General features: G+C 44.1%; 1 protein-coding gene across 5 annotated transcripts; it reads right to left on the reverse strand.

Moving 5' to 3' along the window:
• Nucleotides 1-12: 12 nt before the first annotated feature.
• Nucleotides 13-19460, reverse strand: znf395b (zinc finger protein 395b). Of its 5 annotated transcripts, none has more exons than XM_085381862.1 (10): nt 19249-19433; nt 14749-14924; nt 14127-14311; nt 12441-12553; nt 11392-11594; nt 11177-11277; nt 9713-10001; nt 2903-2995; nt 2625-2731; nt 866-1970 (listed from the first exon to the last, which is right to left on the reverse strand). In XM_085381862.1, exons 2-10 carry the CDS (start codon nt 14878-14880, stop codon nt 1859-1861), a joined length of 1335 nt encoding a protein of 444 aa, XP_085237988.1. In that variant the 5' UTR covers nt 14881-14924; nt 19249-19433; the 3' UTR covers nt 866-1858. The 5 variants fall into 5 exon arrangements, with proteins under 5 accessions (XP_085237987.1, XP_085237988.1, XP_085237985.1 ...); XM_085381859.1 differs by having other exon boundaries at nt 869-1970; nt 14127-14281; nt 19249-19440; XM_085381858.1 differs by having other exon boundaries at nt 870-1970; nt 9713-9998; nt 19249-19439.
• Between the last annotated feature and the right edge of the window lie 1738 nt (nt 19461-21198).

A 21198-nucleotide genomic window follows, 5' to 3' on the forward strand; every position in this document is an offset into this window, starting at 1 on the left:
ATTAACACTGACAGTAAAAAGTATTTTTCAATTGTAATCTGTTATTTCTGCAATAAGGTGGAAGTTTTTATTGCAAACTGTTCCCGTCATGAGTTTCTCTGAGAAATGATCATCAGCTCTGCTGTCAGTGGAACAATACTGCCCTCTAGTGTCCGGGGAACGATCACGCTGGCCTTGGATGCTGGCTTTGGCTCGGATGTGGAAGTCTACGGACGAGCCCTTTTCCCAGGAGTTAGACTGAAAGTACAAATTAACATAAAACGGCGAGCTAACAGAATAAATTCATAAAACATTAAAAAACAAATAAATAGTAAACATTTTTGAGTAAAGAAGGACGGTAGTGTCCAGTAATAATAATTAATAACAACAATAATTCTTTCCTTTTTGGTTAGAAGATGAGATATTCTGTATATTTTGATTTGAGGCAAATTTGAGATGAGCTACATGAAAGTTATTCGTCTCGGGAGTCTGTGCATCACATCCTCCGGTTATAAAGAGGCGGAGGATCAGAACTGTGGTTCATGGCTCTGGATTTCAAATGTTAACCCAGCTCACCCACTAGCAATTCCAGCTTTAATTGTGAAAATGAGGCAGCAGACCTCAGGAGTAAAGCAAACAAAGAAACAAGAGTCCTCCTCCTGCTTTCAAACACTTCTCCACCCGGAGGCGTTTTCCTCCTCACGGCCGTTTAAAGCGCAGGAAGATGTAAACTGCCAGGGATCGTTGGGCATCTACTGCACGGTGAGACAGGAGAGGAGGTCCAAGGAAACGACTCATGGCATCCACTTAATGCAGAGAGGATGAACTGTGCACGTCAGCTGTTTGGGAGGAAGTGTTTGTTGTTTCAGCCGTGATTTTGCATATTCATAGATTTTCCCGACGGTGCTGATCGTTTCTGCAGTGTGTGGCTGATTGCAGAGAAGATGCAGGTGTGCACGTGCATTTCTCAAAGAAAGAAATGGGAATTTGTGAACACGCGTACATGTCAGCACATTTTTACCATCACACCATTGTTCTGAGTCTTGTATGGTGGCAAAAGCAATAAAATGTTTGGCATTTCCTTCGTGGACTGTCGTGCAGAACAACAAGAACAACAGAAAGCAGCTCAAACTCTCAGTGCTTTTTAATGTGTTTGACAATATATTTCCTCTTTTTTTTATTGCTATTGCAAACTCGTTCCCCTCACGCTCGTCCCATTGCCGTGACGGCTTCAAGGAACAGAGCCATTAACACTGGTCGTACGCCAACACACGGGCAGGAAGGAAATCCATTTCATGGAAAGAACTTTTAGCTTATTCTCGTGAGTTTATATTCCAACAAAGTGCCAAAAACATGAAAATAATAATAAAAAAAATATCTGCCCAATTCATGGGCTGAACCAGACGATTAAAAGAATTATAATAAAAAAAAAAAACGGTATAAAATACTCGTACGTAACTCAGAGCACACAATATAATGTACATCATAACCACTGTGTCACCACTGGAAGAGAAGATCGGAATAACAAAAACAGCCAAGTCTAATAGAGTGGAGCTACAGGAGTAGTAATATGACCTTTGGATAAAGAGTATTGTAGGCTTAGCACATCACGTAGGTCAAAGTCAGTCAACAGTTAGCACCATCGCAGACTTCAGTTTTCAGGATCAAGATACAAAGATACAGAAAAAGTCCAGAAGCATTCCTTTAGGAAAGAAACGAAACAAGTTGAAAGTAAAAAAACACACACATGTGTAAAACAGCTGATGGCTCTCGGGCCCTGATTTATATTCTCTTTTTGATAAAAGTCTCTTGTTGTAACGCATCCATCCGTCCATCCATGTCTCTCACGCTCTCTCTCTCGCCATGGCCTCGGCTGCTTCTAGTCCGGGAAGCGCTGGCAGGCCTTTTTCCAGCGGCAGGCGGTGCACCACTGATCCTTGCGCTCCACCCCGTACACCTTGCGGCACTTCTTGGCCTCCCCGCGGCCCTTCCTGCAAAGAGAAACGAGTCGCGAGCGTCAGAAAGGCAAAAAAGGGGCAACAAATAAAGACAAAAACTTTTCTAGGCAGGAAGGCCATGGAAATGTGATGTAAGCAGAGGACAGATACTACAATCAACAGAAAAAGCTCCATTTGTAAGCAGCCAAACTGAAAACGTAGGATCAGAAAGTTTCATCACTGGTAAATGGCCTGTATCTGTATAGCGCTTTACTTAGTCCCTGTGGACCCCACAGCGCGTTACACTACATCCACACATTCACACACTGGTGATGGCAGCTACATTGTAGCCACAGCTGCCCTGGGGCGCACTGACAGAGGCGATCAACATCAATCATCAATAACAATTTTTAAAGCTCGCCCGACTTAAGCCCCCCGAGCCTTGTCATCCTGTTAAAAAGAAGTTTCTCCTTCACACTGTCGCCGAGTGCTGGCTCATGGGGGTGGTCTGATTGTTGGGGTTTTCTGAACTATTACAGGGTCTTTACTTTACAAAACTAAGTACTACCAGGCAACTGCCCTGATTTGGACATTTATAAATAAAACTGAACTGAACTGAATTAACTTGCACATTAGCTTAAAATAGCACTACACACAAAGAAGCCGAGTATTAGAAATGTCTAAATGTTAACATCATGAATGCCTCACCTGAAGGAGCAGTGAGTGCAGGAGGGCGACACACTCATTGGCTGCAGCCTGTTCTGCTGGAGCCATTGTTCTCCGACGCTGACGGACCGACAGCGAGGTTTCACCATCTGAGGACACAACCAAAGCTTAGGCACAACAGCAGCCTCTGGTGGAAGAGTTAGACAGTGTGGCCCCCTGCCCACTATGAGTGCAACAGTATCAAATGTTGGACATGGTAATGCTCCCACCTTACCCTTACTATATGTAAAGACACATGTAAAGGCAGACAAAAGACCCACCGGAGTGTTACTGTGGCTGAGGCCAGGGGTGGAGGCGGTCCAGCCATGACTGCCAGGGCTTCTGGGGGCCACAGACAGGACAGGGCTGCAGGCCTGGGGGACGCAACAAAGGACAGATTCTTCACATGTGCAGGATCTCAAACTGCTTAGTATAAAAAGTTTAATGTTGGGCAGCAGAGTTGAGCAGAAAAGACATGAACACACTACACTACAGCCTATTATCACTTTAATATGGCAGTGTTAGCAAACATATACTTATATGCACATTAAACTGACACACCTACAGTACATTAGGAAATAAATCTACCTGGGTTCTCTATTGGACCTGAGTGACAAGGTTTCAATATTGTAATGTGTATTTATATAAGCTACAACTGTTAACATAGCTAATGTATCTTATTAGCCTACAGTTGCTATTAGCATTTTTACATGTGTAAATTCAGAATAAAAAAGAAACTTAATGGAACAAAGAACCAGGCAAATGTTAGAAATGAATACAACTCTTTTCCCCATGTTAAAGTCCAATATTTACATCCAGTTTAGCTTTTATTTAATATTTACCAATAAAAAATACATAGCTGTTTAGCTAGCTAACATTAATGGCAACAAGATAAGTACTACTGTCATGTAAAGTGAAGGAGAACTGCACAAAATACTGCAGGTTTGTCAATAATAATGCCATCTTACATATTATATCCATCTGTCATTTATTTGGTTTGCTGCTTTGAAAGGGTGAGGACTGGGAGAGTTGGTGGTCATGACGTTAGCAGTTTTACCCATTAGCTTATTCCTCCTGTGTTGTTTTATGGACATGTGACAACCACCACTGCGCTACAAAACCATGACGTTTCCCTCTGCGGCCAATGCAACGCAAATTTTGTGCCGTTCACGCGACTTGGCTGTCAGCGCATTGTGCTCCTTATGTAACGATCAGCATTCGGTCTTTTTCTCTGCTCACGTTTGGCTCTATGAGTGTAAGGAGGATGTTTACAGACGGTAAAACAGACACAGAAGAGAACCACGGTGACTGTGAATGATAAAGCGCTCCACACTGCCCTAAAACTCCTGTCCCTGTGTCCAATATTAGTTCCGCTTACTTAAATGAGGTTTAAAAATGTTACTGTACGGACCTCTGGACGCCCATCTGGTGTACCTTTCTCGTCCAACATGGTTCCAACCTGAGAACAACCTAATTTTCATCAACTATCTGCAGCTGGTTAGCTTAGTTTAGTTTATGTTAAAGTAGCGCGAAGCCTAGAAACACGGTGGAAACAGCTAGAAAAATCAGGAATTTGTAGCTCCTACTGGGATCAAACCAGAGATATTTCAACTGGAAATGTGTAAAACACTTATGGAGCTACCAGTCCATTAAACCCCAAACTAGCTTTGACCATCACTGTCATAAAGAAGGTAAGTTGACTAACTAGCAGCAACATGTCATGTTCTCTATTATGACAATTCAAGAGAACTTTGGTTGGCTTCCAAACACTTGAGCAGTGTTGCCAACTCCTCAGTAAGGAAAATCGCTATTGGCTGTCCTACAAGTCGCTAAATGACATCATCATCTAATTTGCATAATTGGTCATGCTAATGTAATTGTAACCTATGCTGTTGGAGAGAGAAATAACATCGTGGAAGAGACATAAAGTGAGTAAAAAACGTCCTAAATGCATTTAGAGTTTATTTAGAACTACAAATTAAATTTATTTTAGCAATTATTGTTTTTTAATGTCACAATTCCAACCCTGCTCCTCTATCCAGGTTTGGACCGGCAAAAGTGACCCGAGATAGGCGCTCTGGTGGAGTTACTTTGTGCGTGTGTGTAAGTATTTTTAAACCTTGTGATCCACAAAACAGCATAAGAGTAAAAGAAGAACTGACTGCAGTCAGTGCGGGAGCAGCGGCTTCGCTCATGCGCGGTTCATTTGCAGTTTGGAGGTGTGATCATCTCCTACAGCGGGGGGAGGACTATCCTCCGCCCGTGAGCGCTTTAGCATGAGTGAGGTGCCCACGGCAGCACCGCTGCTTGTTGAGAGTAAGAGCAACACGCCCTTTCACGTCAAAAAGCCGTCATAAATAAGTCTCCAATAACACCAGAAAAAGTCGCCAGATTTGTTGCTAGTCGCTTTTTAGAAAAAAAAAAGTCGTTAAGGGGTCTGAAAAGTCGCTAAATATAGCGACAAAGTCGCTAAGTTGGCAACACTGCACTTGAGTGTAAGCAGGTAATTTTTACACTTGAAACGAGTCCTTACATCAGCTGGGGCGCCAGATAGTTACAAAAATAACCAGTTTGAGACTTTCCCCCATAAAGATCAACTAAACTTCCACGTGATAAACCATCTTTTCCGACGAAGCTGCTTCCCACTCCCTCTGGTAAAGCGTCTTTGCATCGCCTCACATCCCACTGAGAGATGGAGGTGGTAGGAAGTATCTGCACGGCTAAATATTATGATGATAATCCACGGCGATAACCCAATCAGTAACAGTGGGAGTGACCACCAGAGAAAAAACAGGCCAGTGTCAGTGGACAGACATGTGGAGCCGCCGGCAGCTGTGACACACAGAAACACAGCATCGACCTGCAGTTCAACCCACTCTCACTCGAGTGTCTGCCTGCATGAAGAAAGACAGATGTGGCACAAACTGACACACTGCCTAACATTACTAAAGCTCTGATTGCTTTTTTAAAAAGGTCTGTTAGGAACATTTTTCAGAATGTGTACATCAGGTTTAAACCACCGCACTTTTGCACTGGGAGATGTTATGTGGTGTTTTTCTGCTTTTTGCAGGCTGGTTAGTCTCATCTCCTTGGGAAAGCGAGCAAGCAGACAGCTTGGTCTCTCACTGTCACAAAGCATCCATTTACAGGCTCGTGGTACAGGGTAAATGCAGGTCACCAGTGAAATGTGCTGCTTTGTGATGCATAAACAAAGTTGTAGCTCACTGATTCGTTAGAGAGGGGATCTGCTTGGGGGCCTTGGGTAAAGAGGACGTCTGCAACAACACCGTGACCACGGAACACGAGACGCGTGCACAAAAACTGCAGTAAAATGAATTCACGTCCCAGCTGAGCTATTTCGCAGAAGGGGAATCTAGACAGTTGCTTCTGTTTCCACATAGAGCCAGAATTCCTGGAGGCCAGTGGGAAAAAGTGACATTTAGAAGGTGAATTCCAGTGCTCGTGCACTAAATCTGCAGCTGACATTCAATAATTCATGCTAACAAGGACCGCGCTGTCTCCTTACATTGCCCTCAAACAATTTCATTCCCCAGAACGCCGCCTTCTTCTTGTCAACTCCAATTCAGCAAAGAAAACAAGTAATTATTGAAATTATAGCCAGCTGAACAGGTATCTTGTGACAAAACTTACATGACTGGAAGAAAATGCCCTGAAGCTAAACAGAGTCAGAATGATTTCGTTTGAACGGCCTGCAAAGACCATTTACACGACGTCGAGGCATCGAAAAGCAAACGTTTATACTGGGGCCAGCTTCACTGTTACAGGCAGACAGGTATGATTCCCAGTTTTACAACTGGACTCCTCCATCTACAGACGCCAGAGGTGGGAAGTAATGAAGTACAAATACTTTTTTACTCGAGTAGAATTTTCAAGAATCTGTACTTTAGTTGAGTAGTTTTTTCTTCTGACACCATTGAATTTTTACTCCCTGCATTTCTAAAAACATACATATGTTCTTTCTCCTCTTTACATGATACAGCTTTTATCAGTGAGGGTGGGAAAACAAGTCTCCCCTCACTCAGCACTGGAGCACCACAGGGCTGTGCTGTAAGCCTCCTGCTGGACTCACTGCACACCTACGACTGTGTAGCCAAGTCACACCACACCTCCATTTTTAAGTTCGCTGATGACACTGTTGTGGTGGGCCTGATCTCTCATAACGTCGAGAAGGCCTTCCTGGAGGAGATCAGGAACCTGGAGAACAACCTTCTCCTAAACATCAGAAAAACTAAGGAGCTGATTGTGGACTTCAGCACAAAGCAGGTGAGAAATTACAAGCCACTATCATCAGTGGAGAGAGTAGACAATTGCAGATACCCGAGTGTTCACATCACACAGGACCTGTCATGGTCACATTAACACTCTGGTGAAGAGAGCCCTGCAGCGTCTGTTGTTCCTCAGACGACTCAGAGACTTCCACCTACCTGAGAAGGTGCTCAAGAACTTCTACTCCTGCACCATCCAAGCATCCTGTCGGGAAATATCTGCACCTGGTATGGGAACAGCACGAAGCAGGACAGACGAGCCTGACCTGGAGTCTATTTACACCAGGGGTGCAGCACCAAAGCCAGGAAAATCATGAAAGACCTCCCCCATCCCAACAATGGACTATTCTGCTCGCATAAGGCCGACGCAGAGAGAAAGAGGAGGAGCTTCTCTCCTCGCTAACCGGCTGTAGGACTGGACTCTACATATCTCTACACACCATTGCACATTCACTGAATAACAACATGTATCTGGTCTGGTCTCTCTCACATCACATCACTGTACACTTAATAACAAATACATGCACTTCAATGATAACCTCGTAACTGTTTTGACTGTTCACTGTCAATCCACTCACTGCTGATTTGCACACCTTAAAGTTTTAACTTGATTTTTCATTTTAGTTTTATTCTGGTCGGGAACTGCACAGCAACAAACTGCACGTTGGACTGCGTATGATCGTTTATGTGACAAATAACATTTGAATTTGAGGTTAGATTTAAAGGTAACAGCTGCTCTTTGACACTTGTTATCTGGACAGAGTGTTACTGTAATCTGATTACTTTTTTCAAGTAACGAGTAAAGTAAGGGATTACGATTGCAAAAACGGTAATTAGATTACCGTTACTTTCCCGTAGGAACGCTGCGTTACTGCGTTACTAAAACCGTGATTTTTTGCGAGAATGTCTCACGACAGTGACGTAAGCGAGTGCGACGTTCGTGACAACAGCTGTGTGCAGATCAACAGTGGATCATATCTCGAGTGCAGAGAGAGTATGAGCGTGCAGAGTTTAAAGCGTGGAAGTACTGACCTTACTTTGAGTTTGATTCCATAAAAAGTGACAAAAACATTAGTGTCCGCTGTGCGTGGGAAGAAAACTTCTTTTTACAGCGAAAAAACCCCTAAACTTCCAACAAGCACCGAGTAGCTACGATGTAATGGGAAACTCACAGAGAAACTCGCGGATTCTTCCACTGACCGCGGCACACCTGCACCAGGGTAAACCTCCGCCTGCCCCACTCCTGCTTTACAGGTGAAAATAGAGCAACAGGACCGCTGAGTCTGTGACTTTATTTATTTTCTGCTGTGTTTTACTTGCATCTATTTGAAAGACTGAGTGTAAACACACAAAATATTTTATTTTATGAGCTGGAATGTGCAGAAAATAGGTTTAAATGTTAAACTAATTTCTTTCAGTCAGAGAATGTTGCATATAATTAAATTTTTGCTTGATGCATAAAGTTAAAAGATTAAAACTAATAAAACAAGTTTTAAAAAGAGACTTTTCCATTTGATTACATTTTGTATGATGGATTATGCAGAAAAAGTAGAATTGGGCTGAAAGATCTATCGCTTTATCACCTACTCAGGTTGTAAATCGTGTTTTTAAAAAGTAACTAAGTAACTAATTACTTTTGAAAATAAGTAATCAGTAAAGTAACGGGATAACTTTTTGGGGGATGTAATCAGTAATTAGTTACTGATTACTTTTTTCAAGTGACTTGACCAACACTGATACTGGAAACCTAAAGGTTAAATTTAATGTCATTTTTAACCACATGTCGTATTTGTGTGTGATGTCTCTGACATCATTGTGGAGACATTTTCACTGCTTTTTTTTAAACAATATTACTTCATTGAAGTTTGCAGACATCCATTAATGCGCAGCTCTCTTAAGATCCCACCACAGCACTTCAGTTGACTTTGACTGGGCCTTTCAGGAGCCAGAATCTGAGATACTTTAGCAGTAAGGGAACATTTAGTTTTCCCCAAGACTTTATCCACCCCCAGCAATTAATTTATTAACATTAAATAGGAAAATGAACCCATTCTGCTCATTCACAGCTACATATTTTAATTCATGGACTCTACTAGAGCAGCTTTGATTTATAGTTCATAATAATTCTTATTTCATTAACACCTTGGTTAAAAAAATGTTTTTTTAGCTAGTCTCTGATTGGCTGCCCCTCATAAACAGAAGATTTGAACTGTGGGTGGGTGGAGCTTCAGCACCCAGGTCATATTGGACCATACTGACGACCATATTGGGGATATGGCGTCTTACTAACATTAGAGCCACGAGCAGAAACTGAACTGAGCGTTCTGACATGCTCGTACGTACACTGATGTCATTATCTGAGACTTTCAACGATTTACGATTTTAACAACATCCATCCATTCGCTTCCGCTTATCCTTTTCAGGGTCGCGGGGGCGCTGGAGCCTATCCCAGCTGTCATAGGGCAAAAGGCGGGGTACACCCTGGACAGGTCGCCAGTCTGTCGCAGGGCTAACACACAGGGACAGACAACCATTCACACTCACATTGACACCTAGTGGCAATTTGGATTATCCAATTAACCTATCCCCACAAGCTGCATGTCTTTGGACGGTGGGAGGAAGCCGGAGTACCCGGAGAGAACCCACGCAAACACGGGGAGAACATGCAAACTCCACACAGAAAGACCTGATGGTGGAATTGAACTCAGGACCTTCTTGCTGTGCGGCAACAGTGCTAACCACCGTGCATGTTTAACAACATGTATGGGTGAAAATAAAGATGGAGAGCAACAGTGCTCCACCCACCTGATAGAGGTGCTCCGAGTGAATCTGCCAGAAGCTGCTGGGGGCCGACTGGCTGAGCTGACTGGGCCTGCTCAGGCCTGGCCCAGAGCTGGAGTTGGACCTGGGTCTGTGAGCTGGGAGGAGCTCTGAGCCTGGAGGAGAACCACAGGACGCCCAGCTGAGATGAGAGGACGAGGCCTGGCCCAGAGCCTGCTGGGCTGGAGCTGGACCGGAGCTGGGATCGACAGTGTCACAGGATATCTTGGTGTAGTAGAAGTCCTCCTCTCGCTGGGACTGGTCTGACCCACTGCTGTGCATGTGTGGCAGGGACACACCAGTGGACACACCAGTGGACACACAGAGAAAAAGAGTGAGTTGTGTGTTTGCAGAGTTAGTGAGAGCAGCACTTACTACAGCCCAGACTGAAAAGCTCCCTTCCCCTAAGCGAGCAGAGCTCTTCCACAACCTGAAAATTTTATTCCCTCCTGTTTTTTTAATGTTGTTTTGAAGCTGAGAAATGTTCCAGAAGGCCGACCCGTCTGGTTTCGAATTTGGCTCAGACTCCCAGCGAACACCTGAAAAACATCAACTTCCGCGTGTCCTTAAAGTGACCAATTAATACTTGGTCCCTATTTTTAGTGGATTCCTAACTTTATATGATACGGCATATAAAGCATCATATAAAGTATTTTTGGCCATTTGTGCAATGACAGGAATATTTTACTGCTTCCAGCTGCTCCCAACATCATAAAGAAAACAACAGGGAAAAAAACACGGCATCATCACCAAGAATGGAAAAAATAAAGAATATTCTAAATACACATATTTACACAGTATTGTTCAACCATGAAATAATTGTGGGAAAATTCACATTTTTTGGAAATGGAGCGTTTAGTGAAGTGATGCAATTTTAAATAGAAAGATGAAATATTAATTTGGAATAATATATGAACATGGAGCCTCATGCTACAGTCTGAGGATGAACGTCCAATCCGATTGGCCAGGAACAAGCGTGTGTGCAGTTATTCTCCCCACAGATATTTTATTTTAATTTCGACCACTGTCTGCGAGTGGGAGGGTCACAATTACACCGCATGGACTAAATGAAACTCATTGTGCGCACATAGCATGTACGTGATTGTGTGACTGCTCTTACTTATTGCTGTGTTTCTGTACAGTCGCGGTGTGTTTTCGCCTGAACGCACACTGTGATTAGCTGAAAGCGACACCTTTGTTCATTCTGATTATAATAATAGATAATTAAGATACGTTCTTGTTTTTGCACACATTTGTGTCAAATCAGGCTCCACAGCCTCGGTTGCCTCGCCGAGGTTCATCCTGAGCCAGGAAAAAACTTTCAGTGCCCCTCCCCACCTGAGCCCTCATTTTTTGTTATTTTTTTTAATCTACTTTAAGCAAAATTGTTCCCACATCTCTGCTAAGAGTGACTGTAGATGCATGAAAAGGTTCAAAGTGCCAGCTCACCCCAGATGCAGCACACGGATGTGTCTTTTTATGCCGACTGAAGACGTGAGGACTTTGCCACAGCTGGGCCACAGGCATCTGTACACACTTCTGACGGAGCTCTGCGGGAGGAAGAGCGCAGACGGAGAGTGAGCGCGCACAGACACATGTCCAAACTGCAGAAAGGCTGTGTTGATTATAGCGGCTTCTTCAGTTTTCCCGGAGCAGCTGTGCACCTTTGGTTTTTTGGCAGCGAGCTCCTCCCCCTGCTCCAGCTCCATGTGCAAGCCTTCGTCGGGGCTGCTGTCCATCTCGGTGACGGACGGCGAGGGCGCCGGGCTGACGTTGCCGTGGTCCCAGCTCCAGTAGCCGCTGCTGCCGCTGTCTGAGAGCTCGCCTCCGCCGCACTCCATGTCAGCGGGTGAGGATGATGAGCCAGCTAGAGGAAGGTAGAACCGTGTCTCGTGAGCCAAAGAAAGCCTCGAGTTTGTCACAGAGCTGAGGGAAACGGACTCCCGCATTAAATCGGTGTCTATCAATTTAAACCCTCTGGTTTAAATATCAAATATTCTCTGTTGCTTTTTGGGATGAAAACAGCTTCTGGTGCTGTGTCCCCTCTGCCGTCCTACAGTGAACAGCAGGCCTCCTGTGCTGCTGCCAGGCCTGTTTTCAGCATCTGTTTACTCCCTCCTTCCTGCTCTGTTCCCTCTTCACACATATTTTGTTTATTGCTCTGCCAAAACATTAAAAATAGCAGGTAATGTTTATCAAGCTAATAAACGATGAGTGAATAACACACATGGATTGGAGCTGGAGTTTCTTTGTGTCACAGTTGAACAGCAGCTGTGTGTGAAACAGCTGTTTGGGCATCGAGCTTTAAGGAGTTCCTCCATCAACTCCTGTTCTCGATTCTTATCGTCAGATCTGTGCTCTACAACATCTCTGTTACAGCAAATATTATAAAAGTTAGTTGAGTTATAAACTATTAATAGTTTACTCCATGCCGTGTCAAACTGCTGACCACCTACTGGACCAAAGTCCACATTATTATAACTGAAGACTGGACAAATAAAACCTGTTTATTTTCTATAAAGCTTTATACAGTCACAGCTCTGCTAAAACCTTTAATGAAGTGCGTGCCATATATGTTCACCTCTTCCTGTTAAAAGGAAGTTTTTCCTTCCCACTGTCACCAAGTGCTTGTTGACTGATTGCTGAGGTGACTGCTATTGTGACTTGGTGCTATATAATTAAAATGAACATTTATGGTTGAGGAGATACAGACCAGGTCCAGGATCTGTTTGTGGAGAGCTCTGAACCACGGGGCTGCAGGACAGACTGGTCAGGACCATGGCTGCCATGATCTCATCCATCTCCACCGACTCCGGGCTGCGAAAGCTAAAGATAACATGCAGAAATATTCCGGTAAAAATCAGGTACGCCCTCACATTCGCTGACCAAGCAGCAACATCTGAAACCTGGAACCAACAAATGCAGTTCCTCTACTGGCCACTTGAGGCCGTCTCAAACGAGTCTGTCCCCATAGAGTCCCATATTAAAAGGCTCAGTTTTACTGCAGACACAAACGTGTAGGCTTTAGCCCGTATGGATAGTTTCCCTCTTCATAACAACAACACAGGGGTCAAAACTGAATGCTGGTCACAGGTAGCTATAGGTGACCTGCTGCCCTCGGCCATTTTTATGCTTTTGCTGCCTTTAGGAGCCTTTTTAATGAAAACATACTAGGGCTGCCACAAACGATTATTTTGATAGTCGACTAATCAGATCATCATCCATTGGACGTAAAAGTATAGCTTACTGCACCAGCAGCATCTGCTCTTATATAACTATCATTAGCTTACAGCTTTAAGTGTTTCAGGTCTGTGCTAACTAACAATAAAGACAAGATGATAGTTTATTAAATTTTAATGACATTTGCAGATTGTTTCGGTGAAGTTTAATAAACTCCTTGCTATCTAAAATATAACAGGACACCGGAGTAAATTCTGGAGCATCTCACACTTCTGATAATCAGCTGTCTGCTTGACGTTTATTCAGCTGTGTAAGAACTATAACTTTAATCTCAGCCAAACAGATTTACTCAGGAACAAATAAAATACTGAAAAAAGCCAAACAATAACATTTGTAAGTTATCTAAGTGACTTATATATCATGTTTAACCTGAGTAGCAAAAGACAGCGGTGGGTTTGAAAACGATTTGCGGGGAGTCCGGTGTTCTCACGGCTCTAGTTAGCCTAGCCCCCGGCTAGCTATCGAGCTAGTGGGTAACAGACGTCTCCGAAAACGTCGGCGCGCTTTTGAAAATATGCGATGTCCTGATAAACTGAGCAGATATTTGAGGTTTACACAGCTACATTCTCCATGAAAATATGTTAAACGTTTATTTTGTGACCCAGAAAGAATAATAAGAGTAATATTAAAACTAACTAGCTGCCGCCATTGTTGGAAACTGAGCTGGGCCGCGCTATGAATTCTGGGACACAGCTTCTTCTTCTTCGGGGTTTAACGGCAGCTGGCATCCTTGTACATGCAGTGCTGCCATCTTCTGTTTCAGTCCGTTATTACACTCTTAAATCCTGCTACTTATTCCTGCGTCTTTTGTGATCTTACAAAGCTTCAAACGACGCGTCGACTATTAAATCAGTCGTCGACGATTTTGATAGTCGACTAATCGTGGCAGCCCTAAAACACACACGTCTGTGCTCGAGCTTCTTTCAGCCACTGACATTCTGTTGTTTATCATCAGACTGCTGCTAACCACTTAGTAGTCTGAGGTGCAGTTTGCTAATCAAATGTGTTAGCATTAGATGCTAACTTAGCACGTACAGTAACTTGTGCCTCCCAAAACAAAGAAACAAATCCACAACACGGCTAACACTGAGCTTTCAGTAAAGGGTGACATCATCTTTTCTATATGCACACGTACAGTCTATGCCTCGCTGTGCCTCACCTGTATGGCGCCTGCGCGGTGACGAGGTGCATTGTGGGTCCCACTGGCAGCGGAGCAGCCAGGTTGCTCTTGTAACGGCCGCTCTCAGCCTGGACGCAGCTCTGTCCGTACACCTTCAAAGCGAGGCAATGACACAGTGAGTTCCTCGTTCCAGCCTGGAAAAGTTGTCCATTTAGTGTCTCACCCTGGTTCAACAGAAATCGTCCACTCAGCTCGTCAGTGGACGCTGACACAACAGACAAAACACTGTTCAGGCCTTATATGGGTTAAGCTGTTTACATGCGTCTGCGGTACCCTGCTCCTGAGCCCCACTGTGGCCATGAATAAAGCAGTTAAGAGAATATTTCCTGTCCATCTGTGGCGTCCTGCTCGCAGACGGCATAATCTGCCAGTGAAACAGCGTGCAAGGAAGTGGCTGCCAGCCTCTGACCAGGCAGTGCATTACATCTAACACAGTGGAAAGAAATAATGATCGCATCAAGTTCTTTCTCAGTTTGGGTTTGAACTTTGGGACGCGTACCTTTGTGCTTATTGTGGTTCTAATGTGCTCAAAATGCCATGTAAGCCTGAATTTCACACACTGACACAACAGAATACATGTCATCTCTGTCAGGCTTCTCACCAGAGCGTGTTGCACGCCAGGCCCGTTGCTGCCCTGCTTTGTCTTAGAGACGCATGCCTGCCGTCCCACCGGGCAGGCCGCCGTCCCGTCTGGCCCCGCTCCAGCTCTGTCCTCGGGTCCCGTAGCTGCCATTGGTGCTGCCGCGCACACTGAGGGACTCACAGTGTGACACCTCCCTACACACAGGACGCCGAATGAAAATATGTCACAGCGTTATTCATCTTCCCACAGCCACGCAGCTAAAGTGCACCTCGGCGATGTCGGACTGTGACGTTACATAAAACTTCACCACAAACAAACATCCTTCGGTAACTTTGGTCGTAATTTCTGCCCAGCTTCCCTCTTAAAAGGATTAAGGCTATTTTCATCCAAGGAGAATATGCTCGCGGTGAACCACGGCATCAAATGACAAATATGCTCGGTCAATAAATACGGGGATGTAAACAGACGGCAGCTTTGCTGACGAGTGACTGTTGGCAAACACTCGTTCCATCTTGCATCTCTGCGCCTCACAGTGCAGCGCAACAACACCACAGGAGATTTGAAAAGGATTGCAGGGATCTGAAGGGAACACAGACTTGAGTGGATTTCGATCTGATCGCAGTCTTGCTGGAGTTTTGCTGTCTACTCCGATAAAGTAGGAAACTCATGACGCCTTACAGAGACCTAATTTGGCATTTGGGTAGATTCAGTGTGGCCTGTAGCCCACAGAGGGTGGGGGCAATGCTGCATTCAGTAAACGCAGGAATAATCCAGATATTTTGGCGACTTTGCAGTGGATTCACAGTGTTTCTGTGTGTTTTGGTGCTTTTTGACAAAGTCAATGACCCAAATTTTCTAAAGAGTGCATTTTGGAGTACATTCATGCTTACATCAATAACAATGCAAAAAATCTAAACTATATGTATAAAAGATCAGAAACAACATGGATTACTGCTTTATAAGAAAGCCCTCCACAAAGCCAGAACATCTTACTATTCATCACCGATTGAAGAAAATAAGAACAACCCCAGGTTTCTCTTCAGCTCTGTAGCCAGGCTGACAAACAGTCAGAGCTCTGTTGAGCCAACCATCCCTTTAACGTTAACTAGTAATGACTTCATGAACTTCTTCACAAATAACATTTTTATCATTAGAGAAAAAATTACCAGTAATCATCCCACAGATGTAATATTATCTACAGCTACTCTTAGTACCATCGATGTTAAGTTAGACTCTTTTTCTCTAATTGATCTTTCTGAGTTAACTTCAATAATTACTTCCTCCAAACCATCAACGTGTCTTTTAGACCCCATTCCTACAAAACTGCTCAAAGAAGTCCTGCCATTAATTAATGCTTCGATCTTAAATATGATCAACCTATCTCTAATAATCGGCTATGTACCACAGGCCTTCAAGCTGGCTGTAGTTAAACCTTTACTCAAAAAGCATCTCTAGACCCAGCAGCCTTAGCTAATTATAGGCCAATCTCCAACCTTCCTTTATATCAAACATCCTTGAAAGAGTAGTTGTCAAACAGCTAACAGATCATCTGCAGAGGCTTATTTGAAGAGTTTCAGTCAGGTTTCAGAGCTCATCACAGCACAGAAACAGCTTTAGTGAAGGTTACAAATGATCTTCTTATGGCCTCTGACAGTGGACTCATCTCTGTGCTTGTCCTGCTAGACCTCAGTGCAGCGCTCGATACTGTCGACCATAATATCCTATTAGAGCGATTAGAACATGCTGTATTACAGGTACTGCACTGCAGTGGTTTGTATCATATCTATCTAATAGACTCCAGTTTGTGCATATAAATGGAGAGTCCTCTTCACACACTGAGGTTAATTATGGAGTTCCACAGGGTTCAGTGCTAGGACCAATTCTGTTTACATTATACATGCTTCCCTTAGGCAGCATCATTAGAAGACATAGCATACATTTACACTGCTATGCAGATGACACCCAGCTCTATCTGTCCATGAAGCCAGATAACACACACCAATGAGTTAAACTTCAGGAATGTCTTAAAGACATAAAGACCTGGATGGCTGCTAACTTTCTGCTTCTTAATTCAGATCAAACTGAGGTTATTGTACTCGGCCCTGAAAAGCTTAGAAATATGGTATCTAAGCAGATTCTTCCTCTGGATGGCATTACCTTGGCCTCCAGTAACGCTGTGAGGAACCTTGGAGTCATTTTTGACCAGGACATGTCCTTCAATGCACATATTAAACAAATATGTAAGACTGCTTTCTTCCATTTGTGCAACATCTCTAAAGTTAGAAATATCCTGTCTCAGAGTGACGCTGAAAAACTAGTTCATGCATTTATTACTTCCAGGCTGGACGACTGTAATTCATTATTATCAGGAAGTCCTAAAAACTCCCTGAAAAGCCTTCAGCTGATCCAAAATGCTGCAGCAAGAGTCCTGACAGGGACTAGAAAGAGAGAGCAGATTTCTCCTGTTTTGGCTTCCTGTTAAATCCAGAATTCAAAATCCTGCTGCTCACATACAAGGTCTTAAATAATCAGGCCCCATCTTATCTCAATGACCTTGTAGTACCATATCACCCTATTAGAGCACTTCGCTCTCGCTCTGCAGGCCTACTTGTTGTTCCTAGAGTATTTAAAAGTAGAATGGGAGGCAGAGCCTTCAGTTTTCAGGCCCCTCTTCTGTGGAACCAGCTTCCAGTTTGGATTCAGGAGACAGACACTATCTCTACTTTCAAGATTAGGCTTCAAACTTTCCTTTTTGCTAAAGCATATAGTTAGGGCTGGACCAGGTGACCCTGAATCCTCCCTTAGTTATGCTGCAATAGACGTAGGCTGCCGGGGGATTCCCATGATGCATTGAGTTTTTCCTTTCCAGTCACCTTTCTCACTCACTATGTATTAACAGACCTCTCTGCATTGAATCATATCTGTTATTAACCTCTGTCTCTCTTCCACAGCATGTCTTTATCCTGTCTTCCTTCTCTCACCCCAACCAATCACAGCAGATGGCCCCGTCCGCCCGATTCTGCCGGAGGTTTCTTCCTGTTAAAAGGGAGTTTTTCCTTCCCACTGTCGCCAAAGGGCTTGCTCATAGGGGGTCATATGATGGTTGGGTTTTCTTTGTATCTATTATTGTACGATCTACTGTACAATATAAAGCGCCTTGAGGCGACTTTTGTTGTGAGTTGGCGCTGTATAAATAAAATTGAATTGAATTACTCCGTGATTCAGACTTTTTTCACAGCACTAAATGTTGGGGCGGACTATGGGCAGAAATCTGTGCCACCAGAAACTGAATTTGAATAAGTTAAATTTGAATTTGAATTGCTCGGATTGAATCTGAATTGTAACTGGGCCACATCTGACCCACGCAACACTCAGCAGTGCGATAACTGAACCATGAGAGCCAAAGGTTCCCAGACTGAGGTGCAAAAGTGTCACCTGGTTCTGTTATTGCTTTTCAGATGAACATGTTAAGCTTTTAGCTTATTAGGATCAAATATTCATATACAGAAGCTGGTGGCAACTTTCTTATTTGAGATATATGAACTGGTATAAAAGAAGAAGAAACAAGCAAAACAACGTACAATAATAACATAAAAGAAGCGGTGCTTAAACGGTATACAGTTTCATCATGCATCATATTTCACTGTATCAAAAAGAAATTCTTGAATTATTTAAAGAACTGGATATTTCTTTATTCACTTGCATGTAAAAGTTATTTACTGCTTAGAAACCTGCACCAAAGGGATTCTGCGGGGACACGAATCACTTCTCCCATTCTTTTCTGTGCACCCAAACGCAGCACAAAGCCCGATTTCCCCCACCTTCCCACCAATCAGCGCCAAGTTTCAGTAGTAAACAAGCGGCACCGTGTGGGAGTACCCCCGCCGCTGATTGGCTGAGCCGGGGCTTTCAGGAACACACCCCCGTTCCAACAACGTGTTCAGACACGAGTTTCGCCGGGAGGGACTGAGCCGGACCACAGAGCACAGCCGAGATTAAACTCGTTTCCAACGCAAAGTCACGTAAAAGCACGGCGTGATGATCCTGGTTACACGCGAGACATTTGGTGCAGCGATGAATTTCAGGCTGGAACGCACAAACAGTGACGTGAAAACAACAACACGCCAAAAACACAATAAATGAGGCCATTTCTGCAGTCGTATTAAGTTCGTGTAGTTTCCACGCATTATATTGCAAGGCAGTAAAACCTTAAAAACCCCGGGCGCGTGCAGCCGCACGCAAACGACGCTAACGCCGCAGATGGAACAACAGCCGCGCTTCCAGCTGAACGTGTCGCCTATTTGGGACTAAAAAAGATGCGTCATAGAAAAACAAGTCGCATTTTATGATCCCGCAATTACACGACTGATCTCCACCCGGCAACGCAGACTGGAATCCGGAGAGACCCCCCTCCCCCTCCCGCGGCTTACCCGGTGCACACACACAAAACTGTATGTTGGCTGTTTTCTGCAGAGCAAAACAGCCTCTCCGCTTCTAAAAACAGCGCGTTTTACTCACTCCGTCGGGGGGAAGTCCTCCGCTCAGAGCTGCAGCTGCGGGTCGTCGCTGCCTGGTAGTCCTGCCGCTCGCCGGGCTCGTCGGTCTGCCGGAGGAAAGGGGGGTTGGGTCGGTCGGATACGCGCCTACGTGTGTCTGCTCGGTGGACCAATGCCGGGGGTGACAGCTGGGCAAGAGCGCAGAGATATGAGCCTGCAGCGCGCCGTGCACAAAAGGATGATCTAGGTGAGGGGTTACCAGAGCATCATCATCGTCATCATCCAATCTCTGTCTGTCTGTCTGTCTGTCTGTCCGGAGCACACAAATCTGCTGCGTTTCAACATGAGCACCACAAACGGATCCCGTCCTTAAAAATGTTTTTTTTTTTTTTTAAATCAATTATAGTCGACTTTTATGTAATTACTCTGCACTGTACCAAGATGCAAATCTTAAATATCAAAAAATGATGATCATATATTCCATAAACCAGGAGGTCACACAGGCAGACTATCTGTTATCAATCAGTTGTGTCAAACATATGGCCCGCGGGCCGTATCCGGACCAGCAAAGACTCCACTGGAAGGCTTTGCAGAGATTGACAAACACTGTTCACTATTCACGTGTTTGCAGGAGACAGTGTTGCCAGGTCAGGGTTTGAAAGGGTCCCATCACTTTTAAGTAACTCTTCATTTCATGTAGAGGCCCAGAGTCAGTTATAATTACAGTTATGTGGAAAAGCCGAGCCGTCACACGGCATCGATTTGTAAATGATTGGTTAAATACACGTTACATGTCCAAGATGTGAATTTTAGATTTATTTTTTTTAAACAAGCACATCTTTTGTCTTTTATTGATCCGACCCACTTAGGATGAAATGGTGCTGCATGTGGCCCATGAACTAAAATGTCTCCATATGGATGTTGTGTTTGGATCGTAGCTGCTATGATTCCACGCTGGACATGTAGCACAGCCCAGTGATCAGATCCCCCACTAACTGTTTAATCAAATGAAAGAAGCTGAAAATGCACGCAGCGTATCGGCCACCAGCTTCACACGACAAAGTGCCTGGATACAGATCAAACAGGACTTACATGTGTGTTTTAAGCGTGTGCTGCAGATCCCCTTGCCTTTGTGTGTGTGTGTGTGTGTGTGATTGTTTCTGCGTGTTTGAGAGGCCGGATTAGTGTCGGCTGTCTGCACCCTCTCCACCAGACATCCAGTCAGCAGGGATTTTAGGGTCTGAGCGCCCAATCCTATAGTCCCAATATGATTCCTAAACCACACAGAATTCCTTCCCCGCTTTATTTCAGCCACTAATGCCACTGTGTTCCCTTCAAAGGCCGCTGGCAACTGCCTCTCCTGGTTAGGGAGATTAAAACAGACGAACAGTGCCAGGTTACATAGCAGGACCTACTGAGTGAACAATTAGAGCAGCAGGATTTTAACACTGTGCTGCTGTGCAATAGATAATCTAAGAGTTGTAGTCAGGCAGAAAACGTAGGAATCAGTAGGTGGTAGCAGAGTCTGCAAACTGGTTGAAATATCAGGTCATCCCAAAATGAGACATCCTCTATTTAACACAATGGTAGCAGACAATGAAGGTTACTTCTGCCATGCTAGCAGATGAAAATGCCAACACTCTGATGCTGTAATGTTTACCATACCTGCCATCTTCCTTTTTTGGCCGTCAGATTAAAATCCAGAGGTGACAGGGCTTTCTCCATCGCCGCTCCGAGACTCTGGAACAGTTCTCCCTCTTTTATAAAATCCTCTTCCTCTTTGGAAATCTTCAAATCAAATTTGATGACCTACCTTTTTCTCTCCTACCTACCTCTCTGACACCATTCAGTTTTAGTGATTCTGGTCTTTTATCTCATTGGATGATGTATGCATGTGTATATGTATACACATATTTTATGTTCTTGTGCATATGTGCATGTACATATATATTTCTACAAACAAGTGTATATG

The sequence above is a fragment of the Rhamphochromis longiceps genome, linkage group LG15 (genome assembly GCF_057381845.1).
Source record: "Rhamphochromis longiceps isolate RC_006_pf linkage group LG15, R_longiceps_female_GT1.1, whole genome shotgun sequence".
NCBI classification, from domain to species: domain Eukaryota; kingdom Metazoa; phylum Chordata; class Actinopteri; order Cichliformes; family Cichlidae; genus Rhamphochromis; species Rhamphochromis longiceps.

Coding starts and splice junctions, on each gene's coding strand:
- znf395b (XM_085381862.1), bottom strand. CDS start 14,880: ATGGCAGCTACGGGACCCGAGGACAGAGCTGGAGCGGGGCCAGACGGG. Junction 10,002..11,176: donor ATCCGTGTGCTGCATCTGGG/GTGAGCTGGCAC, acceptor ACACATGCACAG/CAGTGGGTCAGACCAGTCCC. Junction 2,732..2,902: donor TCAGCCACAGTAACACTCCG/GTGGGTCTTTTG, acceptor TTGTGTCCTCAG/ATGGTGAAACCTCGCTGTCG.